A 27919-nucleotide genomic window follows, 5' to 3' on the forward strand; every position below is an offset into this window, starting at 1 on the left:
GCAATGCCATAGCCGTCAAGCTACCGCGGATGTCACAGAAGTGTTGATTCGACGTGCGACCGCTTCCGTAGTGTCGCCTGATGGATTGATGATTGATTCTGGAGTTTTGCGTGCCAAAACTGCGAACTGATTATGAGGCACGCCGCGGTAGTGGGGGACTCCGAATTAATTTCGACCACCTGGTACTCTTTAACCTGCACCCAATGCATGGCACACGAGTCTGCTGTATCAGCAGCAGTGTGAAAGTCGAAGGAACAGGCAAAGAATGCTTAGCTTAAAAAAAAAAAAGTCCCACGGAAGCCACTTGAGGATGACTGCCGATGCCAGCGTAAGAAGCAGTGCAGCGACTCACCGTATAGCCACCGCCAAAGCGCGTCGTGTATGAGGCGTGCGCTGCAGGCGGGCTCCTTCCTCGTGCTTCCTTCTGGACACGCTGCGTAATCTAGCGGACAACATTTTCTGAATATATATGCCGCGGGTTCGATTCCACCCAACACCGGATAGATTTTAAAGGATACTTTTTTTTCTCATATTGAAGAGCGGTGCATAACCCAGTGGCACATACACTGCAGTGACCCAAAGAGAGGGAGAAACTTGAAATCGCACCGGGGCGCTCGTCGCCTAGAGACGTGGGTCGTGCGTAGAGTCCTCAGTCAAGGGCCCATGAGCTGTAGCCGCCCGGCACGCTCTCTTGACCAGACAGAGCCCGTCGCCGGAGTCGACGCAGGACAGCGAAACTTCCCAATTTTGTGCGTTCGGGTATGGGTTAAGTGGCACTTCTTTTATTGACTGACATGCTTATGTGGCGTGTTAAAGCGTGGCCGGTGTGTTTCAATCGGGATAAGGGTATATTGTGAGGGACACATCGCATGACATATCGTGCGATGTGGGAATGTGTATGTAATTGCCTTCCCGACACCGGCTCCTCGCGCGTGAGTTATGCGTCGGGCGGGGGGGTATTTCCGTTCGGTGACCAAAGGTGCAGATATTTCTTTTTTCTCGCAGACAGAGAATTCCGGCTGAAATAAGAGCGCATGCCTACGTGCGCGTGTTTGACCAATACAATCTATTAAACCAACACCAGGCCCCGAGGCTGCACTTGAATATATTTAAATTTTTTGCTGATACCGTGGTCTCCAAACTTTTGCTCGCAACTGTACGTCTTCAGCGAAGCAGCTTGCGGGGTGACATCACCGGAACGAGGTAGGAGTAGGGTTGCCAACCTTCCTGGACTTAGCGGGACAGTTCCGACTTCTGAGCAAATGTCTCGAGTTCCTACTTGACCCAGTCGGGACGGCTAAATGTACCGACTTTTCTTCTCTCTTTCTTTTCTACCGAATAACAATGAATAAACCAGATTTCCTTTTTATAATGACTGGCAGCTCGTTTGCACAGTGTATATTATTTTGTCTTCTGTTGCAGTGTCATAAAAACAAAGGTGGTTTCGTTTATGTCGTGGTTCTAGTTCTGCTACAGGCCCTAACCGTTCACAGTACATCTGTCTGTATTGATAACCGTGTTAGCCAGGCAACTATACTGCACTTGTTGTAAAATGCGACACAGTTGGAATAAATAAATTTGTGCAGCTTGTTGCACGTACAGACTGGCAGCTCCTGGTACAGACAGGGTCGTTCGTCGTGCTAACTGCAAGTAGCAATAAATATCATGTTCTTGAGATCTCATGGCACGCCCTAATGGTCGACGTCACTGTTTCGGCAGCTTCTGGCCGCATTTTCGCGTTTTACTCAAAAATCGTTGCCCCGACTCTCTGGAGCCATTTTACTCACCAACGGCGAAAAATGGCACCGATGACGTTTTCTGCATGCGTCACACTGTCTCGCTCATCGCGGGCGATTTGAATTGTACTGGAGGAATGCGGCCGCTTCAGCGACAATCTTAGCTGGAAACTATATGTCGTTCCGTGGCAAAAAGCGAGCACTGCAATATATCAACGGCTTACCTATGGATTTTAACGAACTATGTGATAATTATGGCTGTCAAGAAAGCAAATATACACAAGAGATTCACGAGGCAGACATGAAACATTATCTGAACAGCAGAGAGTAGAGACTAAGTCACAAAAAAGAAAAAGAAGTTCGCTCTTTTTTTTTTTAGGCCACGGCAACGTCAGAAGGAGTTCCGGGTGGCTGCCAGTACAGTTATACGACGTTTCAGTGCTGGTACTGTGACCGAAGACGGCGCGTGCACGCGTGTTCAATTAGGAACACGTTTTATGCCGTTAGGATGGATAGTTGGGCGTGTTGGTTAAGCATGATCTGAAGTGAAGGCGCGACAACGACACACATACACACAGGGCGCACTGTGTGTGTGTGTGTGTGTGTGTGTGTGTGTGTGCGTGTGTGCGCGCGTGTGCGTGCGTGTGTGCGTTCCTTCTTCGTCCACCGTCGTTGTCGCGCCTTCACTTCAGATCACGCTTAACCAACACACCCAACTATCCATACACACACACACACACAGGGCGCCCTGTGTGTGTGTGTTCCTTCTTCGTCCACCGTCGATGTCACGCCTTCACTTCAGATCACGTTTTATGTCGCGTGACAATGACCCCTTTCCACTCTTTATATGCATCACTGCGTAACACCGGTTTATAATGGCGAAGCTGACTCAAGAGAACCGGTCATTCTGCAACGAATATTAGATCTGCCTCACGCGCCCTCCCCAACTGCATGCGCGCAAATGGCTTGGATTTAAATTTGAGTTCGGCGGCTAGCTACTTACCGCGTAATGGGGATTACGATGGGGCTGTGCTGCGCGTGACGCGTTTATTTTCTATTTACTTTTTGTTCTTTTTGCTCCGTGGTGTTGGGGTAGCTTTTCGGGAGATTTATGGCGGTGTCCACACAATCGGAAATATTCGTCAGAATTTGGGAGTCTCCCGGACAAATCGGGAGAACTGGCAGCTATGCATACCCCTCACAGAAGAAAAAAATGGTTGATCCCTCTTTCATTGCCATCGGGTAGGTTGATCCCTCTTTCATAGGCATCGGGACTTGGAGCGGTACACTGTGCCGGCTTTTCGTCATGGGAATTCGAGGGAGCCAGCAAGGACAACGAAATGTGCATCGCTTGGAAATACAAAGGGGCAACATCGGATGCATCGGTTTAAGTACAACCATTGCGAGAAGACGAGGCGATGGCGCGTGCAGCTTACCTGGTATCGTTGCTTTGGGAAGGAAACGCGGATGACGGCACGTGCCTAGCAGCAGCGAGTGATGTGGCTGCATGGCCATATCTCGACATGACCACTGCGCATTGGATTAAGAGCGGCTTCGCAGCCGCATATCAGCAAGGCTCGTCACGTGATGCCGAGCTATTTAAACAGCTACCACGCTCTGCTCAACTGGGTTCCGGTGCCGACATGAGGACCGCGCACTTAAGGCTCCTGTTTCTGCAGGTTGGTAAATTTTACCATTATAGACCAGTTTGCGGAATGTCAATGTCGGTGCCGGAACCCTACACATCACCTGGGGGGCTTGTTGGGCTATTAACTGATGTGTGGTGCGCTGTATGTTCAACATTTTCTTTGGAGAAAGAACTTTTACTCATGGCCGGAGAAGTTGAGGAATATCCAGGCCCTCTTTCGGAAAACGCAGAACACGAACTACCAAAGGCAATAAAATGCCTGCCAAAACTACTAGAGGGACAAGAGAATATCTTCGCGGAGCTTGAAGTTTTGCAGTAGCAGCAGCAAACACTGCATGAGCAAATTGAACAGATGGCAAAAAAAGTTGAAGCCCCGACCGAGGGCTATGAAAAGGAAGATTTCCGGGCACAAAACACTTATCTGGCTGATACCGTGCGCAATGTATTGGCAAAACAAGACGATATTGAAAACAGGTCGCGTAGTAATAATTTACTTTTCTTCGGGTTGGATAACACCGAAAAAGAAACATGGAACGAGTCCAAGGTAATTTTGCTTTGTGCGGAAAATGTGGAAATAGAAATTACCTCCTCCGCTATAGAGAGGGCGCACAGGATTGGCCGACGCGCAGTTAACAAAAAAAAAAAAGGCCTGTAATTGTGTAGTTCACTGCTTTCAAAGATAAGCAAATGGTCTTGACTGCTGCCTCTAAGCTTAAGGGAACTAACTTTTCAATAAGCGAAGATTATTCTAAACATATTCGTCAGGAAAAAAATGTTCGTCAAAAAAAAAAAGAAACATGGAAACATGAAAAACATGAAGAAAAAAACATGAAGATTGGCAGGCTATGTAATGCGTAGAGCAGGTAACCAGTGGACCATTAGAGATACAGAATGGGTACCGAGGAAGGAGTCGAGGACGGCAGAAAATTAGGTGCAGCAATGAAATTAGGAAATGTGCAGGCGCAAGGCTGTTATCAGAAAGCGCAAGACAGGGGTAATTGCAGATCACTAGAGGAGGCTCCGGCCCTGCAGTGGACATAAGAATAGGCTGCTGCTGCTGATATGTAAGTTGTGCTGAGCAGTACATAGCGGCAGCGACAATTTCGGGGGGTGTCAGGACCCTCCTCCTGGCTACGGGCCTTTCTCATACCATTTCCGCTAGTGGTAAGCTCCGATAAAAAATGACGTACAGCGCGAAGGACAAGGACTGCGAGAGACGATATACACAGCACTGTTCTAGGATTTGCTGAGGAAGAGGAAGAAGATGAAGAGAAAGGGCCCATTGTACTAGAAATGAAGTGAACCAGGGTGGTTGCTTGGGCTAGTTGGTAATTCATGATAAAAAATGACGTACAGTGCGAAGGACAAGGACTGCGAGAGACGACATACACAACGCTGTGTATGTCGTCTCTCGCAGTCCTTGTCCTTCGCGCTGTACGTCATTTATTTATCATGAAATATCAAGTAGCCCAAGCAACCACCCTGGTAAGTTCCGGTCGCGGGTTTCTGAAGTAAAATCGCCGAACAGGCAGTCCGCCCGGCGATGTGTAGTGAGAACCGAGAAGGCACTGCCCAGGGGACGCGCGTCTTCCGCCCGCGATGGGAGGAGCGCGGCGCAGCCAGCGCCGCCACGCGCGCAGCCAGGGGCGGAGAGGGAGCGCCGCACGCGCAGTCGGCCAGTTCTTGTGGAGTCCCACGGAGGAATGCGGATGGCTCCGTCGCCAGCGTGGTCCCAGCGTCGCCGCCGTCGCCGGTGCGCGGGGACACCGTGAGCAGCATGCCGGTGTGCGGCCACCGGGGCCTGCTAGTGCTGTGCACCTCGATCGTGTGCTGCTGCTGCCTGCTGCTGCCGCCGCCAGCACAGGTGAGCACAGCGCCCACGACGCTCGCTCCACACGTGCCGCGGCGAGCACGTGCGTCGCGCCGACGCGCGCCGCGGTACTGCGTCCGCACTCGAAGCGTGCTGCCGCGACAGGACACGGGGTGCGTACCTCGGACCACCGGACGGTCACTTTCGGTGCGCGCTGACTGGCTGGTTGAGCAAAACCGCCTGAATCGTACAACGCGCCGCCTACGTACTACGTCGCGCGAAAGTGATATAGTGTCGCCGAAAGTTGATGTCGTCCGAGAATACGTCCCCAAGCACTGAGTGCACCCAGATTTTCAAAATCAAAGGATGTTGTCGCGCTGAGGTAAATGTTGCACTCCCCATACACCCGCACCACTAACGGCCGCGTTAAGGACACGTAACACTTCACATAAACACGACGCGTCACGAAATATTTTGCACCACAGTGGCTCACTGGCGTTCTGATCGCGATGTCGCGACATCCAAGTCTAGATTGCAGCCACATTACTATGACTGCACGAATGCTCGTGGGCGTAGCATTGAAAAAAAAGAAGAGACCACGTGATCAGATTGAATCCAGAACTCGCCACCACGGGGTCACTCATATGAGTCATATCTCACAGTTTACTTTGGAACGCTAAACATACGCACACACACACAGAAAGAAATATATTTAAGAAATAACTTGGTGCGCTGATTAACAGAGCGAATAGTAGGTGAATGTTTAATAAAGCGTCACTAAAAAGAAACCCTAAATCAGCTGTTTAGACTATTACGGCTATATGCATATGGTTGGCGGGAAAAGGTTAATTATTTGGTGCTGGTGCCCGTAGACGAGACAATCTTTGTTCGAGTGTGTATCTTGTTTCTTCAATCTTTTTTCCTTATATTTTTAATTTTTCTTGCGTAACGAATCTGCGATAGCGAATAGCCCGCTCTGTCGTAACCCACCTTCCCCTGCTTCTTCGATATCTAAATAGTAATGTGTGTGTGTGTGTGTATTATATATATATATATGTATGTATATATATATATATATATATATATATATATATATATATATATATATATATATATATATTGTGTGTGTGTGTGTTGACAAACCCACGGTAAGCTTCTCATTTTGAGTTTCGCGCCAAACAGCGCAACAAATGACGCGTGTTACATCGCTGATTTCACTGCCTTTCCAAACGCGTTCGTGTAGGAATACCTCAAACTAGCCTGGAGAAAACGCTGTCAAAATCCATAACGTCATGGAGAGCTGCTTCAGAATTTTGAAGCTCGCTCGCTTACATCTTGAAGCTCTCGCTTACATCTTGAAGCTCGCTTACATCTCCTCCACACTGTAAAATAGAAAAGAAAGAAAGAAAAAGCGGTATTCCTGAAGTGCAACCTGTGAACGTAACTTCTGGTAAATCTTTAGGCCCTTTTATTCGTACGACAGAAAGGGATCGTTTTCTTGAACACGCACAAATTGTAACGCGGCGACATTAGCGACATTATAGTTTGTATAGGCTTCTTTAACGCCGTTCGCTACGATTTCCTTATACAAAGTTATAATAAGGCTAATACGCATAACACTTTGTTATCAGGGCTTCCTTGCGGATAGCCGCGCATGACATAAAAGTTCCCTTTATCTCCGCAACTGCCCCTGGAAATCCAATTGCGTGACAAGCTGTCGAAACGAGGCCAATATAGCTGGCGATGTTGACAGAAGCGTGATATATCAATAATGAATTCACCCTGGTTCTTGTAATAGCGTTTCGAGGCTTGTAATAGCGCCTCGCTGCCACAAAGTGCATTTGCGACCGGTGCTTGTGAACGCATCGGTCTAAACTATCTTCATCCTGTCTGCTTGGAAGTTAGTACATATAGCTTATATGGTGAAAGCAGCACCAGCACTGGGAACGACAGGGAAGAACATGACGAGCGGTGCACTGGTACGTTTGCACGTCTCAAAACATGCGTTTTCGGCCAAGCACTCGAGGGTCTCGCACGTATGCTCGCGGAACATGATGCGCTACTGTTCCTGAGGAACAGAGCAAATAAACTTGAGCAGTGCTGGTCAAGCTGGGCATCGAGCCAATAAGCCGTTCGAAGGGTCTGTGTTTCAACAACACATTTTTGTACAATAATAAAGTAAGATTAATGCCATACACGTAGATAGAATGGAGACTAAACGATTGTGACAGAGGGAACGTTAGTCGTCAGACTCATCTTCCAATTGCCATAGCTCTCCGGGAAGAAAATGTCAATCCGAAGCGTCAGTTTTCCACCATTCCTACGCACTCAATTAGGGCGCGCCCATCTACGCACCCTTTGATTGTAGCATGGCCTCCGAGAAGAGCTGCACACACGCGCAGGAAAATGCGCTTTTGTGCGGGATTGTTATCTAGCCTTTCCAAGATGCTGTTCTGGAAGCACATAACTGCTCAACAACGCGTCCTGATTACGCCATGTTTAAAAAGTTTGAGGTAAGACCACCTCTGTGTCAGCGGCACCGCAATGCGGTAATCTGCCTAGTACCTGCTCTGTTTCGCCGGACAAAAAGGCCTGTCGGTTTTCCGCACGGGTGATGCTCTCCGTGGCTAAAGATCCGTGCCGATACCATGCAACCAGGTTTGGAAGGAGGCGGAGGATAAGATGCGAACGTTGGTTATAAAGCAAGAAGCATGTCATCAGCGTCTCATGAAATGAAAGGTGTCTGGTATGTTGACCTTTATTTTCGCGCGAGATCACTTTCTGCGTGCCCTATTGACGGTGCTCTCATCTTGGGGCACCTAGGTTATCGTGCGCAAAGCTTTCTATGATGGGCTCGCGAGGATGGGGAAGTTGAGAAAGCGAAACTATACGTATTTCAGGTTTCACCGGACATTTTGAAGAAATAGGCTTCGGCGCTCGTGTCGACTCGACGCCGACGCTATTTGTCGACGAACTGCTATAGTCCCAAAGCAGCGCGACAAGCGCCATGCGCAACCGACTCGCGAAGTATAATGTGCGCGATCCAGAAGTCGCATCAAATGTGCAATAAATAACTGGCATCGCTAGCGGGCGCGTCCTCAACGGTTGGTTTGCCTTTCTTCAGCTTCTTGGCGCTATCGCAGCACGTAATGGAATGGACTGTATGTGGAAGCTTGGCGCCACACGCTCCGCCCGCAGGCTGAACTGATTAGAAGCAATATCTGCAGACAGTCCGCTGAAATAGGAGTTGTATACTGCTTGGCGCTTTTGCGACTCATTAGTGTATGGTAATGCTTTCTGTATAATTAGTATACAAGAGGTATTGCATTAAATATTAAGACGTGTACACACTGATTACTATTTAAGCGTAAAGCTAATTCCAAAATCGGGAGGAAAAAGGTGACACTAATTTGAGAACCTGTAAGAGGGAGTAGCTTTTTTTTAGTTACTTTAGGTGACAGCGCGTTATAATTATCTACTGCCCTGGCCAAGCGCACGCCACCGGGCTCCAAAATTGTCGAGGAAGCTATAAATTTTAGAACAATTCACAAATTTAAATGTGCAATGCAAAGCATACTATTTTCTGATCACGACATGCATGTTTAACGAATGTTAATGGAGTTTTAAATTGTTCGATTTCAATAGTGATGTTATAAATGCTATATTCTAAATGTATAACTTATGTAAGTAACAGAAGGTTCTAATTTTTTGGCAGTGCTGTATTTATTTATTTACTTGCTATGTTGCAAAGAGTTGATACTTTGCAGTGTGTTTAAAATTTTGCTGTAAATAGTTTTGATGTTTTCTGCCTTATTATCTCGATTTGGTTTTATTAGTATTGATACTTTTAAACTGCTACTTCTGCTGCTCCAGCGAGGTATAAAGGCCTTAGTCAGGAGGTTTACGCCCTCCTTTAGCCTTACCATGCGGGGAAACCTTGTATTTGTTTTGCCCAAATAAAGAACTTGCACTTGCAAAATTTATGAGCACGGTTTATGTCTTCTGTCGCGCTCTATTGGCGTTCTCAAATGCTCCGACTTGTGCATAACGTTTCGCACCCTCTTTGCGACAAAATGCAGTTCACTAATTACTTCAAAGCGCGACTGTCGATGGGCTGTGCGCCGCAAAACAGGCGAGGAGCTGCGCCATGCACACTCAATGCACATTGAAAATAAAGTCTGCTAATGAATGGCGGAACCAACGCTTCCTTAGTTGTCGCGGTTTAAAACGCGGTGAGTGGGAAGGCTTCTCTCGTGCGGCATGACGCAGCACTGACGATTACTTCCACGTCATTTTGCTGTCCTCCGACTGCACTTGGGTCGCAGGCTTTGAGAACCCTTAAATATATTTTGATATTTCTAGGCATACCTTTACACTCGCGGTAGCTTTAGAACTCCGCTACCTCTGTCCCTCGCAGCACTCGCATTGTATTTGACGCGCCCTGTCTGTCGCATGCACTGGTACCCAATACATGCAGACCTCTTTTACTTGTCGTCTTAGACATCGCGTTCTTAGCACGCACGGCGCACCCCGCAGGCTGCATTGCTATATGGTTGAAATGCTGAAACGCCCGATACTTGGAAACGAACTATACTCGAACAGTGGGACTAATACAAGATCAAACAGACAGGCGAATAACATAGAACAGCGCCTGTTCTACGGTATTCGTGTCTCTATGTGTCCTCGCATCAGTCGCGCTGTTCGAGTACAGTTCTGAAGATGAACCAACGAGCCCTCACCAAGATGTTGCTAATTGAAATTGAAGGTGCTCGCAGAAGGTGGGCTTCTACCAACGAAGACTCTTACTGTGGGAAAGCAAGCCTTGACAAAAGCTTTTTACTTTTTGTTAGTGAAATATACGTTGCCTCCATGTATACCTGCAAGCATGCCACTGCAAGACTTGGCTTGTAAAATGGCTTCGACTTATAAGTGAGATGCGAAATTGTGGCGTCTATAAATAGTTTATATGAAGGATGTATTGTCTCACCGCGAGATTGGCCGAGAGCAGCGCAGCACGCTGCTCTTGGCGTTGACCATCTTGGCGTTGTTTTCACGTTTACTACTGAGGTATGCCACCGAAACACTGCACGAACAGAGCGCACAATTTTTACGATGCTGCCTAACTTTTCTGGCTTCTCTCGCGTAATTCACGCGATAACGCGATGACCAGATGCGTGGCTCTGTTTAGATTCTCTCTTGCACTGCGTCACAAAGTCAGCTGCCTGCCGTTTTTCGGCGCCCTTCGTCACAGTTGTGTGCGCGCTGCCTGCTCTGTGTTGCTCTGTCCTTCATTCCTTTCTACCTGCCCGGTCAGAAACCTTAGTTCGAGCAACACCCATTGAGTTTGTTGACGTACGTGTGTGGACAACGATGGCTGTTTACAAACGATGTATACCGCTTGGACTGTTGAACGCCACTAGGTATGAATGCTGCCCAACCAGATTTTGGCATAGACTTTGCTGCCATCCACAAACTGTACCCACTGTCAGGCCATTCGGCCATCCGATGCATTGGCGTGTCAGCCAGGCCGAGCTCAGCGCAAGGGGGGAAGGCACCGGAAACCCCCCGTGTCGCTCCTTGGCGGCGCAAGGACGAACCGCGCTGGTTCTTCAAACCGTGAAGATTACGCGGTTCGATGAGTCGTATTTATTCTCCCGTGTTTGTGCGTGCGACCGTGTCCGTGCGAGTGTATAGTTAGAAGCGGGCGGAGCGCGCGATTCGGCGGCGTGCCTTTAATTGCGAGCTCTCATCTCTGGTAATTACGCTCTGCACGAGAGCATCGCTGCTCCCTCGTCGTGTAATTACAGGTGTGCAGCGTACCGCCGATGGCAGCGGAGGCACACACGCAAGGCAAACATTGAGCGCCGAGCTCTGTTTATGGCCGGCGAGCGCTAATAACAGCGGTGAAAGTCGGTTCTCTTCGCGTAGTACATGTTTGTTTTTTACGAAGCAGATGGCGTTCACTACCAGCTGATGCTAATGCGCATGCGAGTGCGCTCATCTTGAGCAGCGCCAAACTTGCGCTGTCTTTATTCTTGCCGCTTATACACTTGCGAGCGCGAGACTGGTCCCGGTAGTTGCTCAAATCATCTCGATGGGGCGTTCGACGAAGGTCTGAGTGGATGCGGCCGCTTACCTGCAAAAAGCTCGCAACTGGCACCGTGGCCTCCGAGATCTGGCGGACCGGGCGCGCCAGCAGTTCTCGGAGGCTACGCGGGCACTCGTATCGACGTCAGTGCGCTAAACGACAGACGTACCGCGCACAGAGCCGTGCACCCAGATATAACGCGCGGAAGGCCTACGTCGGAATTACCCCCCGTGGTTGCTTAGTGGCTATGGTGTTGGGCTGCTGAGCACGAGGTCGCGGGATCGAGTCCCGGCCACGCCGGCCGCATTTCGATGGGGGCGAAAACACCCGTGTACTTAGATTTAGGTGCACGTTGAAGAACCCCAGGATGTCGAAATTTCTGGAGTCTTCCACTACGGCGTGCCTCACAACCAGAAAGTGGTTTTGGCACGTAAAACCCCATAATGTTTTTTTACGCTGGAATTGCGCAGTTGCCACGTCAAAGCCAACTCTAGCCAAACGTGAGCGCTTCCGAAAACACGTAATATGCGTACAAAGAAAACGCACTTAAAGGAAACACTTCCGTGACCTTAAAGCTAATTTCAGTACAATTCAGTTTTATTTATCTAGAAACATTTTGGAAGGAGAGATAACGCTGGCACAATCAGTTGGACATAGTCCCAGAAAAAACACTACGTGGCAATGTACGAAGGTATCCAATGAACAAACGAAATGCACTATGGCGTCTCGAATAACCAATGCGCTGCTTTGGGCCGTTAAACCTCATCACTCTACCTATTTCACATACACTAGACCTCATACGCTGCATCAGGCAACATGTGGTGTTCACTTTCTGCATCTAAGGAACAAAACAAAAATAATCCATGGAATACAACGTCCCGGAATCACGCAGCTATAGGGTATGAGGAACGCCTAGTGGAGAGCTCTGGATTAAATTCAATCACCTGGGGTCCTTTGAACACACACCCGGAGCACGCTAAACGATTTTATTTTTGCTTTTAGCTTTTATTGGAATGCGGCAGCCACCGTAGGGAATCGAATCCGTGGCGTCAGCAGATCAACACTTCCTTTGAGTCACCGCCAGCGGATGGAACAAATCATAAAACAGTTGTCCTGGTTAACCAATCGTGACGCGGTCGGCTTATTTTCTACACGTAACGTTTTCCGTGCGCGGCGGTGCCGATGTGACGCGGCAACACTAAACTTGTCCGCGCGGCTGTTTTATCGTTTCGAGATCGCTTACAAGTACTCGCGCGACGGTCGTATAATCACATTTTCGCACCAACAGCGCAAGATGGCGGCTTGGTTCTCGCTTTCGTTAAACGTGCCTTCTGCAGTGTCGCGTGCTGTAGTAGCAGGCAGGCACACGCGCGCGCGCTCCGGGAAACCGAGACGGCTTCAACAAGCCCACGTTCGGGGCGCGCGAAAATTAAATCGATTCCAAGAAAGCGAGGCCTGCCGGAGCGGCCGCTCCGATTCGCACCGGGCGGAATTCGCGCCGCGCGCGAGACGCGTTCATCGGATTTTCCCGAAACAGCTAGCGCCGCACGGAGTTCTTGGCTGCCGCTTCAATCGATGTAGCGAAGCAGCCGCGTTTCCCTTCGTTTGTCTTCATTTTTAGCGTTCGTGACTCGCTCGGAAGACAAGGTGACAGATAGGAAGCGGGAAAGAAAGAACGTTCCGAACCCAGCGCGCGTTGCGAAGGAGGTAAACAGTGCGTGTTTATCAGTATTGATAACAACGAGCGGGTGAAAAGAAAAATTCTATCAACGAGTTCAGGCGAGCGAACGCGTAATGAAGCGTACGAGAAAGAAAGAGCTATAGACACGTGATTTTGTGATGTGCGAGGGAAGCTTCTGGAGAGCAAATGCGTCTCGCTTATATTGACACAAACACCGAAACATATTTCACGTTTGACATTTGACGGGCTATAACAACGTGTACGCGGTAACAGACGACCGCACTGCAGCGAGCACATTACTTAAAAACTGAAATTTGCTGAGACCGCGTGAGCTAGCAGTGATTTATAGGCTGTACATGTACAAAAAACTGATAAAATAAACGTTTATCATGAGCTAGGGGCGTTTGTATAAACACACTAATTTAACGGGTCGTGCTCACAGACGCAGCACAGAACCTCCTCTGAGTGCAGCCTATAAGATATATATATATATATATATATATATATATATATATATATATATATTATATATAATGAATGTTTAAGAATTTCCTGAAGAGAGCTTGATTCACCAGGTCACTTCAGGAAATATATTATGAGCGCACTTTTCCGCTCATGATATATTTCACGCAGACCGCTTCGTCTGTATGCGATGTTGCCGTCGTGCTTAGGAATTCGGGGCATTAGTGAAATTGGCCCGCTACGCTACCAAGCGGGCGCACTTGCGCAGGCCTTTAAAATACGAAATTCCAGACTTTATGCAGGCAGTGATGTAGATGCTTCCAACTGTAGATGTAAATATAGATGCTCCCAACTGAGGAGCGACATAAGTATATCGTAAGCCATCCGTAGATTGTAACCAGCGAACGAACTCGCATTTAAGTAAACCACAAGGTCTCCGAGCCTGCTACGGACTGGCAGATACCAGTGGAGGCAAAAGAGGACGAATGAAGCCACCCTCGAAGCTCGAGCATCTTCGCTGCCAGCGGCACGGCGTATTCACGGATCCGTTTCGCTGGCAGCTAGCATGTGTATCGCCGTCCAACGGGAGAAGTGCTGAAATGGAGCTGCAATCAACGAGAAATGAACCTGCGCCTATACAAGCGTTTCACCAAGGCTCTTGCCGATTGGCCTCTTCTCGAAGAGAAGTGGTTCTCGAGAAAGAGGAAAAGTTGGCGGTATTTCGTGCAGTCCTTAAGAGAGCAGGAGTCCTAGCGCCAACTTATCGAAGTCCTCGTACACAGCACTTTCACCGAACTTCCTCGCCCGCACTCACTCGCTCGCTTGCTCAAAAGAAGAAAAGAAATCAACTCTCTCGCGAGGTGCGACGATGTGACGGCAATGGACGTGCAGCAAGATTGATTCGTGTGATTTGGCGTCCCCTGTGCAACATACGGGCTGCGGGACGCCGGCATTAGAGCGTGGGCTCCGGACTACTGTTGATCTGCCGGGAAATCTCAAAATGTGCACCCGAACCACGTTACGAGAGCGCATTTGTGCCGAGCGTGCATTGCACCCCCATCTGAATGCGGCCGTCGCGGTCGGGGATCGCACCCGCGACGACCTCGTGCTCAGCGGAAAAATGATTTAGCTACTGAGCAAACGTGGCAGCTGCCATGCAGCAAGTCTCGCAACGCTTCGAGCATCGGCTTAAAAAATTCGGAGCCACGTGAACAATTTGTTTTGTGGAACCACATCCCTGGCGTTTTGGTATAGTGGTATGCGAATTTTCGAAGCTTTCGAATAACACATCGAATATATCGAAACGAATAGTCACTATTCGTGAACACGAATATTTCAGAACGTCAACCTTGTGTATTTAAATATAACACTAGAGCAAGAAGTACGGCAAATTTCATTCCCGTGGACACAGTGTATATAGACGCAAAACATGAGAACTTGCATGATGGAACAGACTACGTCGTTCAGGGAGCCATACTTCATCGGCTTACACGGCGACGATTCTCACTTTCTAAAGAGTTCTGTGCATGCGAAGAAACTGCTTGTCTGTTCCTAAAGCTCCATTTGTGCTTTTAGTGAATAACGCTTTATAACGTTATATGCAATGACGGAAGCTTGCCAACGTAGGGAATACTAGGGTATGAACATCGTTTTATATTGTTTGTAAAGATGGCTGTTCATTATTCTAAAAATATTCGATCCGATTCACTTTTGGCACTATTCGATTGGCGTTCGGTTCGTATTCGATTCGATCTCAACAATTAGTATTCGCGCAGCCGTACTTCTTGGTCACTCCTTGTGCTCTTGTATTTCACTGCATTCCGGTCGGTGCGCACGAGTGAGTGCGGCGATGCGGGCGTGTGCTTGCGCTTCCGGCGGCTGGCACACGGGGTTCGAGCAGCGTTACTGCACCCATCTGTCAGCAGCCTTAACCATGCTGTAACTTCGTTTACGGCTGGGTCCAGTTTATGACCGTGGCGGTTAGGTCTGCTTGCGTTTGCAAGGTCTTCTTCTGGCAACCGGCAAACAGTCGTTATTGGCGCCGTTTAGAAGATCTACGGAGAGGTCATGCCTCGCGAGCACATAACGGTACTGTATAGGGAGACTAAAGTGTCGCAGCGACGAAGACGTTTCGCTTTACCCGAGCTTAATTCTTTTTTCTCATCTCTTTTCGATGATAAAGAAGTAGCGTTATACGCAAGGCACACAGGACGCAGAAGAGCGAATACCTCCCGTTCCGCTATCCCGTCCACATCCCTCTGTGTACACGCACCGTCAGGCGGGTTCTGAAGCTCCACTTCGTCTTCGGGCGCCAAATAAAAAACAAATAAATGAAAGGATAGCAAGAGACATGACAAAAAATATAGTGAATGGAGGGACCCTGTTGGCGCCCCGTGCGACCCCCTCCTCTCGCCACTTCACGCTGGATCCCACACGAGAAAAGCGACAGCAGCCTATAGTGTGCAAGAAAAAGTCCTTTGTCGTCGTTGGTGGAGGGAGCCTCAGGAGCGGTGGAACAAGGCGCACCACTGCGGAGGAGCGGAGGAGAAGGGACCCGCCTCCCTTCTCTCTCTTTGATCGGAAATTTAACGAGAACAAGGGCTGCGCAATTTGCCTAAGCTAACAGCTTTGGCGCTCTCGCCCGTTGAAAAAGAATCGCGAGCAGGGTGGAGAAAGGCAAACACGGCGCGGCGCCGTTCTCCCCTGAGCCCCGCAAGTGGCCGTCTTCCGTGGTGTTTCCTTTTGTGCGCCTCCTTTGGAGGACGGGTCCCCCGAATATTGGACGTCCGTGGGCGGTGTCAATAGGAACCAGATGCATCGATATTCGTCATTAGAAAAATCTTCGCACTGAATATGCAGAGTTTCGGAAACTCTGCGTCGAAGGATTGCAATGCTCCTCACTCAATCACGATAATTTTTCATAATTTACCGACTCGTAGCTCGGGTCAAGGTGCCTAACCCAACATTTAGGTTCTTCAGTCAGCTGAAACGACGGAAGGTTACATGCACAGCCATCCGTATACCGCAGTGGTCAAACAACAAATTCGTCTAGCGACAACCACGGAGCTGCGGAATCACTCGAAAACATCCTGCTCGAGTGCAGAGCGTATGAAGAAAGCGCGGCCCGATATCACATGGCTCTTTCAAAGCGAATGTTGGGTTGGCAGCGTCAAGCTGCAAGCCTGTCACGTTGAAGCTACAAGCTTGTCCTTGATACAAGCTATTAAGTTTCGTAACTAAGTATCGCATATGGAGGTGACAGAAGGGAGGCATATGGAGTCCATGAAATGGAACTTTTTATTTTTTTTCAGCTCGTGAACTTCAGCAAGATGTACTGAAGGCGGGCACATGCGGATATGTATGTATGCAGTCGAGAGCAAAATCCTGGGCACCGAACGTGCCGCTAAAAATTTATTTTTTCTTTTCTTAACAGCCTAGGCAACAAGGCTGAAATCAAGTGGTGCTGCCTACATGCGCGTCTTTGACCAGCGTCATACATTAAGACAATTTCACGTTGCATCGCTGTGCTAGAAGAAATTAAACATTGGCCTTAAAAAAAGAACAAAAAAAACTGTCCGTTAAAACTACCGGAGACTACTTAGTACTCTGAAATGAGCTAAAATAATACTGTCATTTTAAAAGTGGTTGCTCCAAAGAAATCCCATAAACTACTTTACATGTATTGTATTATCACATATCATGTCAAGCTATGTAATGTATAAGAAAAGCAATGTGGGGAAAATTATACTTATATCTTTATTACATTTCGCATGAAGTTTGCAGATGAATAATATCTCAGAATTGGTGCCAGTCTCGCGCTTCCATCTGCTCGGAGATGTCAGAACCAGCATGACCTCCGCAAACACAACATGTGCCCTACAGTTAATAAAGAAAGCTCGTAATGGAATATCAAAGCGAAGCTTTCTTTTCCGCTTTGCAGTCAACGTTAAGAGGCAGGAAGACAGCGGTGGATACGATAGCAAATGGGAGTAGCCGATATTTCGGAGAAAATTAAGATGAAAAGATGGGAGTTGGCCAGGCCATGTACGGCGCAGAACCAGGTAGCCATGGTCTATTACAGAGTTACGGAATCAGTGCCAAGCGATGGCAGAGGAAGGCAGAAAACAAGGCAATGAAATTAGGAAATTTGCTGGAGCAGGCACGAGAAAACAGTAAATGGAGATTTGTGGTAGAGACCTTCGTAATACAGGCGAACATGATGATGATGATGATGATGATGATGATGATGATGATGATGACGACGACGACGACGACGGCGACGTGGACGGAAGCAATTACCTCGCCCTTGTTTCATCTTCTAAAGTTCTTCATCACTTCGCACTTCATCTTTTAAATATCAAACCGTCCTCACCAGGAGATAAAACTTGAACCAGGGGAGAACGCATTTGAGCTGGTTGGTTCATGATTACGAGCGGTAAACAGCGCTAAACAACAGGACAAAGAGTGTTGGTTGTTAGTCAGCGCTGTTGTCTGTGTCCCACTCTTTGTCCCGTTGTTTAGCGCTGTTTACTGCTTGAAGCAGGGAATCACGCGTCGGCACCGTCGCAAACACGCGCATGCTCGCTGCCGTTCCCATCCCGTATACGTGCCCGCGGAGAGCAACCCGCTCTGAGCTCAGTGCTGCCGCACCGGTCGACAGGCGCACGCGCTTCGAGCACGCGTCTGGAGGGACCGCTGGTTCAGAGCAACGGGCCTCGTATATATATATATATATATATATATATATATATATATATATATATATGGCGGGTCCGTTCAACTAGTTGCGCACAATGGAACCCATGGCACGCGCTGACGGATGGCGCGTCGCAATCCTAAACTTAGCGCCCTGACGCACCCCTCGGTCGACGACAGCGGATCCGCTGCTGCACGCGAGCTCCGGGGAAGCGGCGGAACAGCTGCGACGAGGCGACACACGGCGGCGGCAGCCCCGTGCCACTCGCGTAAAGTGCACCGGCGCCCTCGACGCGTGCAGAGCTCCGAGTGCCACGAAACGTTTTCGTTGGACTGCCTATATGTACAATCTCTGCATATGTGTCTCGCAATAAAGTCTATTCACTATAATAAGTGGCCAGTCATTGTGATCTGTGAGCCTAACGTATCAGAACTAGACAGACTGTCAGGATCACGGTGTTAATAAGAAAGGCTGTGAACAGTATTGGAGAATCTATATTAAACAGCATGCGTACCAGCGGCCTTACAGGTTTCTGGTCGACTACTGTTTATATAAGCGTATCTGTAAACAACTCATTGAAACATTCTCGTGCTGTCCGTGTCTTTTTTTTTTTTTATGCGGGTAGCAATGCACCTGTGTTCTAGCTCATGAACTTGGATTGTGAACTAGTAGGTCTTGGCGAATAACTAATTATGGGGTTTTACGTGCCAAAACCACGATCTGATTATGAGGCACGCCGTAGTGGGGCCTCCAGATTAGTTTCAAGGTGCACCTAATTGCCTTTCGCCCCATCGAGATGCGGCCGCCATGGCTGGGATTTGATCCCGCGACCTCTTGCTCAGGTAGTAGTTCTTGTGTCACGACTTGCGAACTACTCGCGGGAACTCGTTTTTCGAGTGCTTTTTTGCGTTGCCATGACTTTGTTATCCCAAGAGTGTTATTCTTTATTTAATGCGCGTCGGAGCACATGAGTAGCCAGAGCCTTCTTAGTTACATTTAACAAAATGATAACATTAGAGTGCATAAACCACACAGAATTAAACGTGTCTGTCGACTACTTGTCTAAAGGCAGTCTTTATAATGTAGAGAACCAGAAGGACAAGTATTAGAGAAATAAAATTTATCTACTTGGAACTCTTTAACACGACACGACAGCATATATTGTGAACAGCCGTGCGTGTTGCTTCCCTGACACTGCTGCCCAAAGAAGTAGGTGGTTTCTTGCAGGAAACAAGCTAGTGTTCTTAAATAGAAAATTCCGAGCGCAGAGTTAGATTACACGGGTTGCAATGTGGGCTTGTTTGCAAGTTAGCGCTGTGTGTGTCCCTGTGTGTCTTCTTTTGTCCCATCTTTTAATCGCGCTACCGTACACCCCTTGCAGAGTTAGAAACTGTTAGCAGCAGCACGCGGCCAAGCTGTTCTTATAGAAGCGCGAGTCGGGCTTATATGGGCTGCGAGACAATGTTTGCCTTCGTCTTTTTCTCTTAATTTCACATTTTCTCCGTGTTTTGTTGTTTTACGCAGCCTATAAGCGCAGTCCCGCTGTCAGTTATGCTGGCCTGTCGCATGTATACATAGTCTTTGTAAAAAGTACATGGGCTACGTTGCCAGCGGCCAGACTGACTACAAATTGTTTCACGGAGTTTCTTTTGTGTGCCAGAAGCTTCAACACCATCGGAAGTGACAATAACTCTCATACTCGCCATCCAGTATGAATTGTCAGGACCGCATCACACAGCCGAACAAGTATGCGGTGAAGGCGCGGAGTACCCGCATATTTTCGCAAAAGGCTCAAGTTCGCATGGATGCTCGTTCGCAACGCGAAACGACGTGCTTCTGGTTAAGTGACCTGCTGCATCCTAACTAACTGATTGGCGGGTCACCAACAGCTCATATTTGCACTGCCATCAGCCGTATAATGGCGTGAAGACAAGAAAAAATAGCGTCGTTGCGAACCTGTCAAACTGTCGGGAACATCAGGGACGTGGAAGGTGCCTCACTTTGCATGCAATACACGAATGCGGTGTAGCAGCGTCATGCGGTACAATACAGATGCGCGCATATGCGTGCAAGTTCCTTCGTGCGCACTGTACAATGACCATATCAGTATGTATAGCGCAGTACATGCGCATGCTCCGTGTTTTCTATTCGATACGCATTGACACGCTTACCATACAGAATGACCTCCGCCCCGCGACCCCCGGAAATATCGATGTGGCGAACTGTGTGCAAGAAACACGCACGAGCTCGAAAAGTGACTGAAGTCGCTGTCGAAGTGATAACATCGATAACGCCGCCTGTTGGCGCAGCGTACGAGGAATGAACAAATATGATTGAAGAAGGCGTGAAATAATAGAAACAAACTTTAAATTCTGCATATAATTGCGTCAAATTAATATCAACGCAATATATGATTACTTCAACCTATACAACTGTAGCACGTTCGTTGCATTTTGTCTTATCCTTTCGATGCCTATCGCGAAAGTGGCAACCGAAGCTTGAGCCCCCGCTGCAACCTCCGCCTTCACGTAGTCGCTGGCCTGTTCCGCTATAGAGACGCCGTCCAGGCACTGCTGTACCGGGACGATCACGAGGAGCCCATGCATAGCCCCACAAGAACTGAAACAACTGACGAGAAGCAACGTTGTTCAGCGCCATCAGCGCGAGCACGCGGTGATTACTCGTACGCCGCCTGGTGTTAGATTGCGGTTCCCGCGTTTGCGATGACCGACGACTCGCGCCTGGGCGCGGCGACAATAATTTGGAACACAGTCGACCGAAAGAATGGCCACGCTAGAAAAAATTGCTGTCAGTTCATTTATTTTTAGATGTGACGTCCACACGCACCAATACAAAGCATACGATATATTACTTGCATATAGTTGATACTTCCTGAAACATACGCTTGCTTCTCCTGTTGATACTGTTACGGGGAATACGCTTTCTTCTCCTGTAGCCGTGGTATCATACTTACACCACAATCTATCACACTTTCATATTAACTCGATTTAAGTGACAAGCGTCCCCAAAGAGAAGAGGTGATGACGTTGGCTATGACATTGATGGTTGCTATGACGTCAGTGCCTATGGCGTTGTGCTGCTGAGCACGAGGTCGCCGGTTCGATGACGGGCGTGGCGAACGCATTCCGATGGGGGCGGTATGCAAGAAAAAGAAATACTTGTGTACCAAGCACAGAGTGCACCTCAAAGAGCTACAGGTGGAAAAAATGAATCTGGAGTCCCCTCCTATACGCCGTGCCTGAGAATCAGGTTTTGATTTTGGCACGTAATACTTACATTATGGGGTTTTACGTGCCAAAACCACTTTCTGATTATGAGGCAAGCCGTAGTGGGGGACTCCGGAAATTGAGACCACCTGGGGTTCTTTAACGTGCACCTAAATCTAAGTATACACGGGTGTTTTTCGCCCCCATCGAAATGCGGGCGCCGTGGCCGGGATTCGATCCCCCGACCTCGTGCTTAGCAGCTCAACACCATAGCCACTAAGCAACCACGGCGGTTTGGCACGTAATAGCTGGGAATTTAATTTTAAAGGAATTTTGAGGGGGGGGGGCAGGGAGACGGGCACTTGGCGGGTGTGGTTAGTTAGGTAACTCGTCTATCTTTCAAAGCGCAATGCTTGAGGACATTCTTATTCAACATGACAGGGAAGCCTGCAGCCCAACTTGCCAGATTGCAGCGGCTGGGAGCTAGATGCTGTTGTCACTATCGCTGTTCAGCGTGCGCATCAGTGCGATCAGATAAATTCTGCCCAATTTTGGCCAATCTCAACACCAGTCAAAGTAAGCGCCATGACTCGTCCGAAAATAGCTTGAAACAAGCGGAATACTCCAACTGAAGAATCTATTTTGAGATGAGAGTCGGCCTGAATTGAAAGTACATCTTGTGCACTAATATTCAAGTGCGTTTGAAGACTAGAAGCGCGCGGTGAGGGGCTAGTTGGTATAGCATTACGAAATCCAAGAAAGATTGTCGGACGCGCAAGGGATAAGAAAGAGCGCGAAATAATCGAAGCCTTAGAAATCGCGAGATTAGGGCCTGATAAATGTGTTAGCGAAGCATCCATACATTTGTACCGCAAGGAGTTGGCGTTTCTAGGCTTGACCACCTGACAGCTGCTTTTGTCTTTGTGGCCGGTGCGCATGCGTTCTGTTGTTGGTGGGAAAGAGGCGATGGTGCATTAAACCAGTTGTTAGTCTGCGCCCGTGTCGTGTGGTTCTTTCTTTGTCTTGTCCCTTTTTTTGCGCAGTTTTTTCTTGGATTTCGTAATGCGTTTGAAGAGACGGGTTAAATTTTGCGCAAGCGCTGGAACAGCGGCGGCAAAGCGACGTAATCATTGCTTATTATGTTACCCTCCAATAATCATCCAATGATAACCTTTCAGGTGATGCTGCTTGTAGCCTATAAAGGGATTAAAGTATCAAAAGACTAATTTTCGCAAGGACTCTATAGGGAATTTTTCAATTCTAAAGGACATCTGGAAGTTAGACTATGCGAAAGCAAAATACGCATGAAATTGCCGCTTCATTATTTAAAATAAATCCAACTTCAATGAGCCAATAATATTCGTAGTAATGAAATTCCAACACCGACGCAGAGCTGATTAAGCTTACGGGAAATTTAGAAAAATCAGTGTGCCCAACCAGCTTATACGTGGAACTGGTCAGCCTGATCCGTGAGCTCAAGACGAGATTTCCTTTTTCCCCTCGGCACGTGTAGGAACTATCACTAATCCGAACGGCTCAGTCGGTCACGCGCTGGCCTCCGTGGCCGTGAGGTCAGAGCCCTTTCTCTAACAGTACTAGAATCGCAACTTTACTTGAAAGCCGTTTTGAGAATTGCGAGCTTGTCGCAGTGCTCTCCCTCACTATACATCACTTTTGACCCGTGACATAGAGCTTCTTCGTCTGCCTCCAGATGATGTGGCAGTATAGGTGGCTCTTCAAAATATAGTTTCAAACGGCACGCCGTGGTCAGCTACGCGGTATCCACGGGGGTTTTCTTGAGTGATGTAGCTACAGGGGGAAACAGCATATATAGGAATACGACGAAGACAAATTAGGGCACAAAGAAGACCCACGCAGCGCCGTACTTTCAACAAACCATTATCGCTAGAAGGGAACGACGTGAAAGAACGACGAGCTCAACTCGAGCCTCCGTGTTCGCCATGTGATGGACGAGGAATTCGCAATAAGGAGGGCAGACTAAAGGAAGATCAAGTTAAGCCAGATTTGTAGCCTACAGTTGTGGAATGCAATTTATCTATGGGTCAGTAGCAAGGTAATCGAAGAGGCTTGGGAGGCCAGAAAACGACGCAATATATAACGAAGCGCGGGTTTGCAGTGGGCCCTTGGAATTCGCGTACCAGCTACCCGTGACGTCACGGATACTGGCAGCGTGTTTTGGAATCTCATCAATAAAGGGGGGAAAATGCACTGAAAGACAAGCTAGAACTCAACCAGCCAACTTTTGGGAAGGTTCTGTTCACGAATGTCCGAATATAATTTAAAGCATGTGACGGAACACAGACGTCATCGGCGGCGCGGTGGTGACGCGAAATTTGAGGAGGAAACTTAGGTCTTCGTGTTGGCTGCCAATAAATAAGCTGCTTGCGTTAGAGAAATGTAAATAGAACTTTGAAAGGATACTCTGTACTAACCGGTAATGGTTTAAGGGTTCTCTTATGTTCCTTCAACGCCGAAATCGGCTACAGCGTTTACCATCTGTACAAAGTTCTGACGTCAATATTTGTATTTATCACTAACAGTGCTTTTCAATTTTTTTTTTAATTTTAACGTACCCGTCATTTTATTCGCACGTCATACTCGTTTCTTTTATACGTATTGTCCAGCATTCCGTTCTGTTAGTCGTATTCTTAGCTGTTCATTTCTGTCTTCACTGTGCAAGTGTTCTAACACGTCCATTACATTTATAGCTGATTCTTTCAATCTTGTGTATGCAAGCGTTTTCTCAATTTGCTCGTTTTTCAGTTACACACATTTATCTCATCGCTTCCAGTATTCACTGTTTCTTAATCCCTACAAGTCGCGTCACTGTCTCTATATATACAGAAAATGGTGATAATAATGTCATTGCTATCTCTCGAAATGACACTAAACTGTCGCAGAAAAATGGGACAATGAATGTTGCCGACATATTTGCTTAATGCCGCCGAGCAAACCAATCTCTTCCTCTCCTCTGCGCAGGTTCCCCACTCAAGCGGCGCTGCTTCCTCCAAGCACCGGCTGCCAACCTCGTGCAACTCCGTAAGCTCCCTGAACCTGCGCCGGACTCCCACCGGCGAGGTCGGTCCGGTGACCGAGCGCGGCAGAACAGGGCGAAGAAGCGAACATACGCTGGCACTGCTGACTAACAACTGAAGTTCTATGACCGTTTGCCGAATAAAATTTCAGTTGCTAGTCAGCGCCGTGGTTTTTTGTGTCTTCCCTTCTTCCTCTCTTCTCTCGTTTCGTACAGCTGCGGCATCGCACCGCTGCGATCTTGGAAGCCACGGTGAAATCATAATTTTCCACAATGATTACTACAGGTAAATGTGGCGGTATAGTGTCTGTGGGAGTCGCAATTACGGTGGTTTAGCGATCAAGCCAGCACGTGAATGGTGGGTAGTATGCATGAGCTTGCCTATAGGCTTGGCCCTAGAGTTTGAAACGAATCAATCATTTTCGCCAAAATATTGGGTTATAAATGCAAGAATTCGCAACCACTACGCATGTCCGCAGAGACTTATTGCCTTACTTTGTTTAAAAACGTATGAGTGCTTGTAGATTTCGAAAACATCACCGCCCAAGCACTCCGTACAGATGGCTAAACAGTGAAGCTGAAACACGCGGCCCCGGTGTTTATCACTGGGTTAATCCCGACGGTTCAGTAAACGACGGCTTGGTAGGCTGCTGGATCCTCGGTACGCAGTTGCTGATTTCGCTCGGCTGCACGAACCTGTTCCTGTGCTAGGGCAGTAGTATCAGCACGCCGTAGACGAGCTCTTTCCCGGTTCAGCTCGCGGCGTTGCTGATCGAAACCTGCCTGCTCCTGAGGAGTGCGTATGACGCATAGCCTACCCATTTCGGAGCCGGAAAGAAACTGCTGCGCACGTGCTCGGCTGTGACGGAAAGCAGATTCGTCACTATTGGCGCAGCCAATTCCGCGCCTCTCTTTCTCTCTCTTTTTTTTTTTTTTTCGCGCGTGCGACGGGGTTGCGCTGCAGAAGTTTTCGGCGTACAGGTGACGGACGGACGAATCGGCTGGCCATATACAGCGTCGCTGTAAGAAGAAAATAACGCTAAGAAATAACGCTAAGAAATAACGCCCGAAACGTTCGGAGCCACGGCACGAATATTAGACGAATATGCCTACTAACCATCATTCCCATGGTGTCTGAATGGTCACACTGCAGTGCTAGAGTTCCCACTAGTAATTTATCCTGTAAACTCCTAGGGTTAAATGACCAACTGTACGTGGCACACAATTTAACGCATGCGACGTTGCTACTTTGAACCGAATTGCGGGGATACAGCGAAGTACGCAAGACTGCAAAACCAGAAGCATCTGCCGCAGTCACTCAGTCATTGCGGTATTCTATTGCTGAGCACGGGATCGCGTTTTCGACTCCCTGGCTGCGGTGACCCTATTTAGATGGTGACGGAATGCGAGAACGCTCGTGTACCGAGCTTTGGATGCACGTTCAAAGAATCCCAGGTAGTCAAAATAAATGCGGAGCCCCCACTGCGGCGTCTCGGCCCTTACATTGCTTTAGAATGTTACAACAGAATGATGCGAAAGAACCATGAATGAGGGGACGAGCGCTTGCAATAACTGTAGCAAATGAGTTTCAGATATGCGGGCAGAATAAACCTTGTTTTGGGTACATCTGCAATGATAAAAGGGAGGAACCGAATTGAACTATTGCTAAGGTTCCTACGTGGGCCCGTTGGTGCGCCATTAGTGCAGATTGCGTAGCGCGTTACGGTAAAATACAACAGACAAAAAAGAAGAAAAGGAGATACACGGCGCTGACTCGCAGAAAACATTAATGCGCGTTAGCACCATGTGTATCTCTTTTTTTTTTACTTTGTGTTATTCTTGTCCGTAACTTCCTACTACGTAACTTGTAGTGATCCCTTATGCTCATCTGTTTCCTGCTCTACTGTTATCGCGCTCTGACTATAACGGATTCTGCGCTTTTTGAATGCTATAAAACCGTGACATGCTACAACAATGCGATAAGGGCATGCAATTAAATGGCAGCATAGACGCCCGTCGAAAACCACATCTGAGAAACACAAGAGATGGTCGACGCATCTCGCGCAGGGTGGCAATCACAGAATTTACCAGCGGTCGAAACCGAAATGAGTGTGGTTGACGACAGTGTTTGTTCAAGCAAGACTTCGTGCAGTTATACTGTACATTTTTCGTAAGGAAACACACGACCTCCATGTCTTCGACACCAGTGTTGCCGACCTGCTGGCTTCGATCTGCATGCTGAGGCGCCTCTCAAACGACCGCGATGAAATAAGGGCCGGATTCCGAGCCCAGTGTAGTAGTCATGGTGCTATCGCGCTTCACTAATAACAAGCTCGCAATGAACGTTCTTCTAATTTGGTAGCGGGACATCGAACATCTGGCTTGCGGATATGCGCTCGTTTAAAGAGTGGTCCGCACACGACTGGTGGTACTGTACTCCCTGTATATCACACGCACAGCAATGTGTAATTCTATAAGAAATCGAATCACATGGATGTCAGGTATGCGACTTCGCCAGTCGACCAGACAAGTATAGAAGTCGTGGCCCGGTTGTTTTGTGACTCAGACGAGCCACTTTCGCGTTTGTGGTCGGTGACACCTCAAACAACAGAGCTCCACCACATCCATGTATGAATAGCGTGAATATGTTAAACCGGAGCGCCTTCGAGAGGTTACGGGCACTCAGTCCATAGAAGCTCAGAGAGAGAGAGAGAGAGAGAGAGATGCGAAAGAACCGGAATACAAACGCAAAGACGGGGGAAGAGCGAGAGGAGACAGAAAGCCGACTCTGGCATTCATGTTACGTGGCTGTTGGCCTCTGAATTGAAGTGAAGAAAAGGAGACAAGAGGAACGGTGACAGATAAAGACATGACAATAAGAACATATATTTATGTATGAATTATTTTTTTCTTCCGTTCCTCTTGTTCTTTTACTATATTTGTCTATGTGCTTACGTATAGCGTTCCTTTTTGGGGGATGATCTTTTGTTATGCAGAGCTCTGCAGTGTAGCGTATATCTCCATCTTATTATCATATAATAAGCAACAACAGCGAGGATTAAACGGAGCCAGACGGATGTTGCCCATCATCTCCTCTTTCGCGTGAGGCGCTTAGTGCGGGCAGTGCGCACGGCGCAGGCCGAGAGATCGGCCGGCGCCGTGCCTGGATCCAGCCTGCCGGAGATTACGCCGCGGGGCAGGGCCGCCCGTGATGCGCGCTCAGCGTGCCGACCTTCCACGAAGGTCCTCAGCCGGTGGAGGTCAGATCGAGAAGAGTCCCCGACGGCACCGCTGTGATGGATGCGGGTTTGAGAACTGGAGTTTGGGGGATGAAAATAGTATATAATCAATGTATTTCGACAGCAGCCAACCATGGCGCCAAAACATGAAGGCTAAGAGAAGAAGAATACTTAAAAAAAAACGGACTGCCGGTTTTGCTATTCTCTATGCAAAGCGACGCTTCGGCGAAAGGTTGTGCTCGCCTCACGCTAACCCGATGTCTTTATGCGTAATTCT

The 27919-nt window shown here is 48.2% G+C and overlaps 1 protein-coding gene across 1 annotated transcript in view; it reads left to right on the forward strand.

Annotated features, from left to right (window-relative positions):
- The first annotated feature begins 4973 nt into the window (after positions 1–4973).
- Positions 4974–27919, forward strand: part of LOC126539565 (metalloprotease TIKI2-like) — a 127209-nt gene continuing 104263 nt past the window's right edge. Inside the window, exons 1-2 of the mRNA XM_050186447.2 lie at positions 4974–5248; positions 24349–24408. Coding sequence (XP_050042404.1) covers positions 5162–5248; positions 24349–24408 — 147 coding nt within the window. The 5' untranslated portion in view covers positions 4974–5161. The remainder of the gene's footprint in view (positions 5249–24348; positions 24409–27919) is intronic.

Source organism: Dermacentor andersoni, chromosome 11, assembly GCF_023375885.2.
Source record: "Dermacentor andersoni chromosome 11, qqDerAnde1_hic_scaffold, whole genome shotgun sequence".
Taxonomy (NCBI): Eukaryota; Metazoa; Arthropoda; class Arachnida; order Ixodida; family Ixodidae; genus Dermacentor; species Dermacentor andersoni.